The 10,983-nt window shown below is 39.0% G+C and overlaps 1 protein-coding gene across 1 annotated transcript; it reads right to left on the bottom strand.

Moving 5' to 3' along the window:
• Positions 1-987: 987 nt before the first annotated feature.
• On the bottom strand, positions 988-10,287 carry LOC139718293 (4-hydroxybenzoate polyprenyltransferase, mitochondrial-like). The gene is made up of 6 exons (XM_071629777.1): positions 10,147-10,287; positions 9,246-9,367; positions 8,188-8,273; positions 7,349-7,482; positions 5,783-5,971; positions 988-1,149 (listed from the first exon to the last, which is right to left on the bottom strand). Exons 1-6 carry the CDS (start codon positions 10,270-10,272, stop codon positions 988-990), a joined length of 819 nt encoding a protein of 272 aa, XP_071485878.1. The 5' UTR covers positions 10,273-10,287.
• Between the last annotated feature and the right edge of the window lie 696 nt (positions 10,288-10,983).

The raw sequence follows: 10,983 nt of genomic DNA, 5'->3' as shown, positions 1-10,983 counted from the left end.
GCAATGGTACAAGATTTCGCACAAGGTGAAAGATAGAGGTGCTCTATTCAACGAGGCGAAGCCGAGTTGAATAGTGCGCCTCATCTTTCACCGAGTGCGAAATCTGGTTCCACTGCACAAGTAAAGACCATACACTATTTGTTTTATACAACACCTCGAATGTCAACAGATTTGGTACTCGACACAGATTCTTGAATTTAGCACAGAAACGGCAACCATTTTCCGTGAAAGACGAATGAGTAGACTCTTGGTCGCAGCCACTGTATAACACTACATGTGTACGTACGTACATACAAATTGTACGTACAAGCGAAACGAAGTTGTTTACAAAAATGAGTGACAAAAGTACGCGCTTGTAAGCGCGCTTGTAATTGTTGAGTGCGTGCGGCACATGTTTGTTTATTGTGACATCAGAGCGCGTGCAATAGAACATTTTGGTTGAACCAAAATTGCACAGCTGAGACAGCGTGCAAAGAGAGCGTGCAATAGAACGTTTCCCTAAATGTCACGTGATGGGCAATCGACCGATCGGATAGCTTACATTCTAAATAGGTGTTGTATAAAATAAGTTAAATTGGATTGCAGATGTAATTGTAATTTGGGAAGGGCTATGTCATCCCATACCAATTTTATCTTTCTTTCTTTTTCTTACATTGTCACTGTCATGGGAAGGACACAATATTCTTCAAAAAACTAATGCCACCGGATATATTTTCTCAATATTCTGCCTTTAGAAGAAAAATGTACACCTAAATGTACAGTTCACCTCTTCTTTGATTCTGTCAGATGCCCGTGTTTGCATCACGTAAAAACATGCTATATCGATGTCTCAAATTTCAGATTTTTTCTTTTTCACTTGCAATAAAATAGACAAAATTCATCTTATGAAAGGAGTAAAAATCCTATACACTGCAGTACGTCAATGCATGACCATACAGTGTTCATTGCAATTGCAAAATATATACAATTCACATAAAATAAGCCATACTATTTGCTCACATTATCTACATGTTCCTCTGAATTTGGCTTGTGTGTGGTCTTGGCAAGAGTTCCAGTGATGATACCCGCCAGAATGATCAGTCCAAGACGCTTGTTTGACCGGAACTTGTTCCAGCAGTCCTCTGGGTTGTTGATGTCAACGGTCCAGATCTGCTGCAACAAAGGTCAGAGTTCAAAGTTCAGGGGAGGATGTCAAAGGGATGAGGCATTGGTTGTTTTATGGTACAGTTAAACCTGTCTATAGTGGCCACCCAGGGGAGATGAAAAAAGTGGCCGTTATAGACAGGGTCTTTAGCATTGATTTCTTTCAGGGGAAATGTTTTTAGTGGCCATATACAAAAGGTGGCCACAATAGACAGGTGGCCGCTAAGGCAGGTTTGACTGTATAAACCAGTACTACAAGGATTAGTCCAGGCTAGGCTCCATAGAAAGTGCACCTAACCTTGTTTTTTGATATATACAATGTTTTTTGATGGTTTCTTGTCAATTCAAGGGTGCTGATTCCAAATCCGATTGATGCCACTCGCGTAACCTTGAGCATTTTCGGCAAAATGCAAAAATCCAAAATGGCCGCCATATATGCTAATTTGGCCATGATAATCCCAGTTATGTCAATTTTATGACCGATTATTCCATCAAAGTTTTTTAAATTTTTGTTCCTTGAATAATTCTTACACATGCAAGAAATTTTTCATTTGAAGAGGTACATTTAAAATTTTAAGCTTATTTTCAATTCAAAATGGCCGCCACTCCCATACTTATGTACTATATGAACGGCAAAAAATATGCATAGAAATAGAAGACGAATTTTCAGTCACATACCTTCACTTTTATCCAGTTTTGCATGTGCAATGCAAATCTGATGAGTGCCAATAGCAAAACAGGGAAACAAACAGAAAATCTATTATCTATAATCTTATTATATTCTTCTTAATACAAAACTTCAAAATGGATGCCACTCATATACCCCTGCACAATATGAACGGCAAAGTGTACATGGAAATAAACACATTTTCTTCTTTTTTTTTCTGTCACTCAGGTACTATACACTGTTTATCAATTTGTGTGCTGATTATAAATCAGAAGGTTGTTAGTAACAAAAGCTGTTTTATTTTTTGATGCAAACATTTGAATTTGCTGCGTACCTCAATCTGAATTTTTCCCCAGGAATTTGGAAAAATCCACCAAAGCTTGAATTGACGCCAACATCAAGATTGTTTATCAGGAATTATTAGATATGAACATTTTATACTTACTTGCCTTGAGATGTTTGACAGCATAATATTCACTCTGATTTACTAAATTAAAAGGCTGAATCCTAGATGATGACACAAATGAAAATTCCTATTACCTGTCCTGTTCTACATTATCTAAAAGCGATATTATACAAACTTTTCAGTCCCCTCATGCGAGAAAGAATATGAGGCAGGGGAAAAAGGACAAAACGGACCACCTCACTTCCTGTCGTCAAATCTCTGAAGTGAAAATAATGCCCCAAAGTTTTTCATGTTAACCCAGATGAATTCTATCACCATTTTTCGAATTGAATGTGTTTGCGTATATGATGTCAAGGGAGACTCTGAGATCTGTACAGTGCTGCCTCATTCTGAAAGCAGCGTTATAACAACTTCACACTGCTTGTCTTTAATCTTCAGCACTTGCAGATTCAGAATTGCTCTAGGTAACCAGACCAGCTGTGTTAGGACTCTGAATGATGGCCTCCTTAATGGTGGCTGTAAACTAACTCCACTAGAGCTCTTTTTAACATAATTATACATGGTGACATAACATTCGCTTCACGTCGGAAGTTTGGAGATGATCTCGCCTTTACGTCTCATAGAAAGTCCTTGGATGACATCAGCCGAGTACTGACCCATCTCAAGACAATAGAGGAGTACTTCACCTTCTGGAGACTTTGCCCCAACCTTTATAAGATTATCATCATGCCTTCCATCTTAGTAACCATCTTGCCAACGCTATGTTCAAGGTAGCCCTCTGTGGCAAGCCTTCCAAGCATAGGCTAAGGAAGTCCACCCTTCTTCACTGGCTCTCGATCACTCTCCCTCACGCTGGAAGGAAAGGATGACAAGTGTCACCACCTCACCAGTGCCGTCAACGCATACCCTGACCTTCTAAACACGATAGCATGGGGGCATTTCATGAAGCGTTTTGTCTGACAAATTTGTCTGACAAATTTGCTCTCGGCCAATAAGATGCAAGGATTTTAGTAGCTTATAACAGCTGTCAAAAAGAAAAGATCTGACAAAGCGCTTCATGCACTCTAAAAAAAATCTGGGTCAAAACTGATCCGGAACTGGGTCCGTTGGGGTCACACACCTGATGACTTGGAATTTGGTCATGAAGACCCGGAATGGGGTCACCCTGACCCAATCATGACTCTGGATGGGGTCATATCTGACCCCTTTCCTTGTCATTTCTGACCCGGAACGGTGTGTGACCCCAACGGACCCAGTTCCGGGTCAGTTCTGACTCAGATTTTTTTTTTTTAGAGTGTGAAATGACCCCTTGAACAACCTGCCATCAATGCGTCTGAAATCCCACAAACCTAGATTTCCCTCCCGTAACTTGAAAGCTTTGACCCCAAAACAGGTTGGTGCAGATGCTGGTCTGATGTCATCTCTGATACCACCCAAGTTACCTACAACTGTCTCTGGCCTGGCAACAAAGCCATAGGTCTTCAAGGGGTGGTGATCAAGCAAGTCTTCATGTCTTCATTCAGTTTCTATGGCAAATAATTGCCCTCTGACTCCTGAGGAAGTGCTGAACATCACCAGATGTGGTTGCAATTAAAGCAATTGCAGGACTAATATGCATCTTTAGCCTGAGAATTCTTCAAATTTGGGGCTGCTACCAAACATCCAATTAAAGGGTTCTTTAAAGACAATAAAAATGACAGTTTTATTTTTAAGACAAGACTGAAGGAGATCATGATGTCAAGGTGTATTATTATCAACTCCTGGGAACTGTGAGAGAACTGAAAGAGTATTTACATTGCTCCTTGGTTGATGTTTAATGAATAATTTGTACGGTATTGCGTTTGGACAGTTTCATTTATGCCTTCACCAGTTTTTGTTGTTTTAATTCAAGAAGAAAATCAAGTTTGCTCGATAATATCAAGGCGGTACTTCTAAATTATATCATATCAAAGTGATGGAGGTTATGATCCATTTCAAACTCGCCTCAGGACTCCTCCCTCCCCCCCCCCCCCAACTCCTTGCTGGTAAAAACAAAAATGTACAATGTAAAGGGTTATTAGGTGGGTCATTAATGTCCGATGTGTTTTTGTCTGCAACCATGTATCTCTGCACTTACTGTATAGGATTTTTCTGTACTTTGTTGATATGGTTTTAGGGGAACGCATATTAGAAGTTTGCTTTCTAGCTTCCTCTCCATTTTCAACATTATTTGATAAATACCATTCATGTAGACTTCTTATTATATTGTGTTGGTATTACATTTCTATATTCAACTTGCATGTAGAATGTGATGTTATATTGATTTCTTGCGAGACGTTTAGTGAACTTGAATTCGTTGTTGAGACAAAATGAAGTATATAAGAAATTGTGTTAAACATCGTAAGGTTTATGAATATTAAATGCTCAAATATACATGAAGGCCCTCTATATTGTAAGTGACACCCAACATATTTGTATTACACATGCAACACTTCATGCCAGCGTAGGTATACGGGACTGGAAATACAGTAAATTTGTTCTACCTATATTTCCATGCATATGTTTTGCCATTCATATAGCACATAAGCATAGGAATGGCGGCCATTTTGAATAAGAAATGAGCTTTAAATACTATATGAACCTATATGAAATGAAAATTCTCTTGCAAATGCAGATGGAGTAACTCTAGGAACAGAAATGTATAAAGTTTGGGGGAATAATTGGTCATATAAGGCACATTATTGTGTTTATCACGGCCGAATTAGCATATCTGGCGGCCATTTTGGATTTTTGCATTTTACCGAAAATGCTCAAGGTTACGCGAGTGGCATCAATCGGATTTGGAATCAGCACCCTCGAATTGACAAGAAACCATCAAAAAACATTGTATATATCAAAAAACAAGGTTGGGTGCCTTCTAGCCTGGACTAGATCTCATGCTAGATGGAGACATTACTGTGGGAATCTGAAAATCTGATCACAAAGATGTGACAACTGGGGCCCATTGCATGAAACTACAGTAACCTTATAGTCATGGGTAACTTTGCAATCAGTGGTATGGTAACCATCAGTGATTTCTTGGCTCTGATTATGGAATGACGGTACTATTCATTACATTTTTTCTTCCCTTCTCACAGTATTTCTCTTACACATCTTGCATTTTGTACCACTACTTTTTTTTATATGCTAGTGTTATGATGTGAATGCCAAAATATCTTACTATGTCGCTCATTTATCAGTTATGTAAGCATGATGTTTTATTTTAACTGGAAATAAACTACTAAAGTGCATTCAACTGATGATGTCAAATTGACTATGAGGAGTTCAGAAGCACTGCTTTCACATGATTCTTTTAAGATATTCATTGCTTTCAGGTACTGATTATCTAGGAAACCGAGGAGTTGCTTGATGATGGGGCCAGATCCAACAATTACAATTATAAATCATCTCATTCTTACAACAACAACAACAACAAAATAGTCTGTTGTCATTTTCATCTTTCTCTTAATTGTTACAATCATAACAATCCTGTAGTGGTTCAAATCTAACGAGCAGATCACAATAAGAAGAAACGGAGCAGAACAGACCTGACTGCCAAGCTGAGCCGCTACCAGAGATACGGCCAGGTAGTAGGGGAGAGTCTGGTCAGCGTTGAGTCCAGCCGTCACCAGTCCACAGATCATTGCCACCCCGAATCCGGTCAGCCATGGCTTGGTCCTCTCTCCCATGTAGATGGACGTCGACTTCAAGCCCAGGATCATGTCATCTTTTTTATCCTGATCATACAAATTTTGAACATAATACTTCTTCATACTACTATTCAATCAACAACAATAGTCAGTCTAGACAAGCAACTGTATAAAATCATTTGTAAACTAGAAAAGCACTCTGAGAGCGCAGACCTCCGCCAAGCAGCTACTTTCTACCAATGATCTTGCTCTTCCATATAATAGAATCTTCAGATTACTGAAGGAGGCAGACTAACCAGTTACCCGAAGAAGAGATCAGTGATTTCCACCATACGTATGCATGCTGAAAAATTGCCCGATTTCCCAATATAGAAGTCTTTGTTACGTCATAAACCCTCTGATGCAAGGCGCGCCTCGCCTCAGCAGAAACTAGGGCATGCACTTTAGTGCGTGCATGAAAACCTCAAAAATGCGCAGCTTGAACTCCCAAATTCATCGACCCTACCTGCCAAAATATCAAAAATCCTTCATAAATCCTCCAAAAATTCTTGGATCACTACCAAAATTTAATCATCTGTTACTTCTGTCATTCTCAACCTTTCCTGTAAGATTCATCCGAATCCGTTAACTACTTTTTGAGTAATTTTGCACACGGACAAACCAATGGTAACGAAAACATAACCTCCCCCCTTGGCGGTGGTAATCACAAGACAATCAGATAGCATGCATATTGATCATTTTGTGGATTTTCACAAGTCAGAAAAACAATAAACTGCAGACACAGTACTTGTATCCTGTTTTCCCTGATGTTGTTATTAAAGTAATGCCTGCATACTGCAATTTCATCATTCACAAAAAGCCAGGACAAGCGTTTAGCCATTGCAAAGTTTGCTGTATCTGGGACAGGCTTGTAATGAATGAGGAAGTCAACATTTGATACACATACCGGTAATGATAACTATCATTAGACGTAGAATGAGGCCAAATTATCATATTTGCAAGTCAGATACAAATTACCATTACCAGTTCAAACTGTAATCATATAACAAGGGCTCATAATGAAGATTACTTTATGACCTAATGGGATGTAAATGAAAGTTTAATGTATTTCCAAACAAAATTTTCAAATGAGTTCAGTCGGGGGAAAAAAACACTGCAACAGCAACAGCTAAGCAACAAGGGAAAATTCTTAATTTCTGTTTGCTTGTTTGTTTGTTTGTTTTTGAAAATTACCATCAATGGGTATAAACTTTAAAGTCTTCTGACAAGAGGAAATGTAGGAAGATGGATAAAAAGAAATTTACACAAATATTGCACTGTGTTCGGTGACAACAAAGTAACATACACTATATATACATCAAATTTTGAGTAAACTCAGCAGTTTTTGGGGAGAAGGCAAATATGGTATGTCTCACAAAAACGGATCAACATATTGTGCTGAGTTCAGTTCCAGAGGAAAATCACCTGATGTCCATAGATGGTGTCATAGACCAGCGTCCAGGAGACGCCCGCCAGGTAGAGGGGCAAGACCACGCTCCAGTCGCAGGAACCCTGTACGGCAGACCACCCTAGCATGGCTCCCCAGTTGAACGTCAGCCCTGTGCACCAGAAAAAAGATGAGGCAATTCAGTGACAGGATAGATGCACTCTGTAGGTGTCATGGGGCCCTTACACTCTGGAATGGTCATGCATGCTGATTATATCGTATTCAAACATCAATTATGATCTGCACCATGCTTTAACAAAGTCACTACTACTACTGTAGTAACTGTACTGTATAAATAAGCTGTTGATGGCAGTCTACATTGATGGCCCTGGAAGGGTTCAGAAGAATAAAGCTTCACCTCCTGCACATTAAAGTAACTCAGTATCAGTTCATTTTCACCAACAAGATTCAGTGTAATTGTGAAATGAATAAATATCAAAACACTATGAAAGTGAAACCCTGTGGGCCTAAATGTTATGATAACATTATTTCTGTTTGCCGCAGATTTAGACATAAAAATTTTGTCTCTATGTACAATGTAGTTACACTTAAATATACAAAATGTCCAAAGCAGTGTTGATTACTTGTTTACTGGTAAAATTTACTATTAATTTTAATAGAAAATGGAAAAACCTCACTTTTCGAGAGTTTGAAGTCTGTCACCGAAATATGCAAGCTGCACTTTTTTTCTCATAGATCTATTTTACCAATCACACTTCTCGCAATTTATGATGAAAGTATAGATTTTGATGATAACATAATAGTGCTCCTATGCTCTAATGGCAAATTTATACGAGGGCAATATGATTTTTCTCACCGAGAACAGCCTGAGGCCAGTATGTGATTCTCTTCATGAGGGGATATGAGACCACCAGAAACATGGAGGATGCTCCCAGTGCAACGCTGTTCACCAGCAAAAGGAGAGAAATGTAGGACAGAAATTGTATGATTTGATTTGATTCAATTTGAATTTGATTTCCAGACAAGAGGATATCAAAAGGGAAAAGCAAAGTCATGAAAGATGCGAGGTATGACCACTGTAACATTGCCAGCAAGGAGGGAAAGAAACTGATTTGATCTGATTCAAGGTGATTTGATATGACTTGACTCGATCTTCACTTTCTGTGGCGATCAAGAGTGAAGAAAAGAAAGATCAGAATACTCCCAATACAGACATGAAGTGAATGTTATGTTAAATAATTCAAGAGACAACAAATATATTAACACTCATCAAGAATATGATTTCAATAAATATATTCTAAATGTGATTACGAGCTCTTGTATCATATAGAATAGTTTGCTGCATCAAAAAATATGATCGGAGTTGCAATTGTACATAAGGACATGGAATGACGAAATTAAAAAATAGATATGTTAAATAAAGCAGCAAGGGCTGATGTTTAGAATGAGAAGAAAAAGATTGTTCATGTTGAGAAGTTCTTGTATGTGGGACAATCATTGCAGTACGAGACATGGCTATTTCTTTCTGGCATTAGAATTAATGCAATCTCCTCTTGAATTGAAGTTAATATCAGAAAATCCAAAGATTTTTTAAAGTTTCTTCTCACAAACGAAGATGGTATCTTTAAAGCTGGCAATTAGCTGGTTGACCATTCCCTTCTTCAGATAGATAAAATGTAAATAGTATTGGGGGGGGGGGGCACACTAAACCAGACATCTTCTACCTCCAGGGGAATTATTTGATCGACATTTCACACATGCAACTACCAAAGCTGTGGGGATGATAGTGTCAGCAACGTATCAGAAAGAAATGAATTGTGGACTGTTAGCAACCTTCAAAGACTATGGAGTCTTCATGTATTACCAGGTAGCCCGCTCTCATGATATTGCGGTAGATTGGCTGTAGTTTCTCACCTGTACCAGTTGAAGGAGAGGAGGATGGCTAGAGCTGCAGAGAGCTGGCATCCCAAGAACACCAGTGCCTGGAAACGAGTGATTTCACCTGCCGCTATAGGGCGCACTTTGGTCCTTTCAACCTAGATGACAAAAGAAAAAGTATAGATTGGATGCTGTGTTTTTGTTTTTGTTTTTGTTTTCACATGAAGGAGAGTGTTGTATTAAAGGAAGGAAAACATAAGATATGATGGCAATTTGGGGCTAAAGTCAGTCATTGACCAGTAACGTGTGGCAACTAAAAGTGAGCGTTAGGGAACCACAAATTCATGTCAACATATACGCCATTCCCTACTTCCTAAAATGGGAAACTAACTATCAAGTTCATAGCAAAGGAGGGGGGGGGGGGGGACGGAGGGGGATGCAATTCTCAAGATTAAGCCACATGCTATTTACAAGTAAGCCAAGAGCATGTTCCATTTTGCTACCCTTCTAGATTTTCCGCAAGCGATGAAAATACTGTACAACAATGTATTACATAATATACAGAGTACATACCTTATGGGTTAATGGGGGGGGGGAGGTTCTTAGAAATTATATTAAAGTATATCATCTGCAATGAAATATCTCTGTTGGTCAATACAAACAAGTTTATAATCAGGCAAACAAAGCTAGAAAAGCAATCACTCATTTTGCACTCAATTATCCCCCCCCCCCCCCCCCCCCCCCCCACTAAATACTGGTTAGTGATAAAGTTAGAGTAAAGATTAGGGAGGTTAGGGTTAGGGCCAGAGTTTGGGTTAGGGTTAGAATTAGGTTCAGGATCAGGATTAGGATTAGGGTCAGGGAAAGGGTCTGGGATAATTATCCAGGGGGTAATTGCCCTAAAATCGTTATCACCATGAAGGGCAATCTTACGTACAGACTTGTCAAAGTCTTTGTCCCACATGTCATTGATGGTGCACCCTGCCCCTCTCATCAGCAAGGCTCCGAGGCCAAAGATGCCCAGCATGTAGAGATCGGGGAACTGACCCGGGCTAGCAGCCATGGCGATGCTCCATGTACACGGGAGGTAGAGCAGCCACGTCCCTGTATGGGGTACATGTACATGTACATTGTATGTATCATGACACATGGACGGGTGATGGTGCATTATTGTTTAAAGTAGCGCCAAGCAAAGCCTTATTGTTTGTGTGAAAAACTTTGGGACACACAATATGCCGTGAGAAATACAGATTGAAAGAAAGATATTTAACACCCCCTGTATGCATTCTTTTATAGGAGGGTAAAATGCTAATTATTTCCATTCATACAATGACCTTAGATCTTAGGTCAACCTTGCATTGTTGTTAAGATCATATGAATTACCTTGACTGGCATAAAATACTACTCATGTGATTTCCTACATTTCATTTGTCATTCATATGAAAGGTGAAATCTACACTTTGCATAGTGCTGACTCAGGATAATTGGTAACTTTATAGGAAGACAAGTTGGAAATAGCTTTTACACTGCATTGGCATAAAGTTCTCTGATTTCTTTGTTTATCAGATATCATACCTTCAGTTCCCTCTCTTTGATCGATAGGTCTTTGTTCTAATGTATTATTCATGACTTCTCATAATTCACCAACAATAAGACTATATGGTACCAGTACCTTTATTATTGAAATAATACTGTGGACATTCACGAATAAATATTGCAGGCAAATCCCATTACCGGTATGAAAGTCCTCGGGACCAGCAGATTTTTTTTTTTC

Source organism: Diadema antillarum, unplaced genomic scaffold (genome assembly GCF_040938485.1).
Source record: "Diadema antillarum isolate AM-2024a unplaced genomic scaffold, OU_Dant_1.0 scf00000092, whole genome shotgun sequence".
NCBI classification, from domain to species: Eukaryota; Metazoa; Echinodermata; class Echinoidea; order Diadematoida; family Diadematidae; genus Diadema; species Diadema antillarum.
The sequence above is the reverse complement of the archived record's forward strand: the minus strand, read 5'-3'. Positions and strand labels throughout refer to the sequence as shown.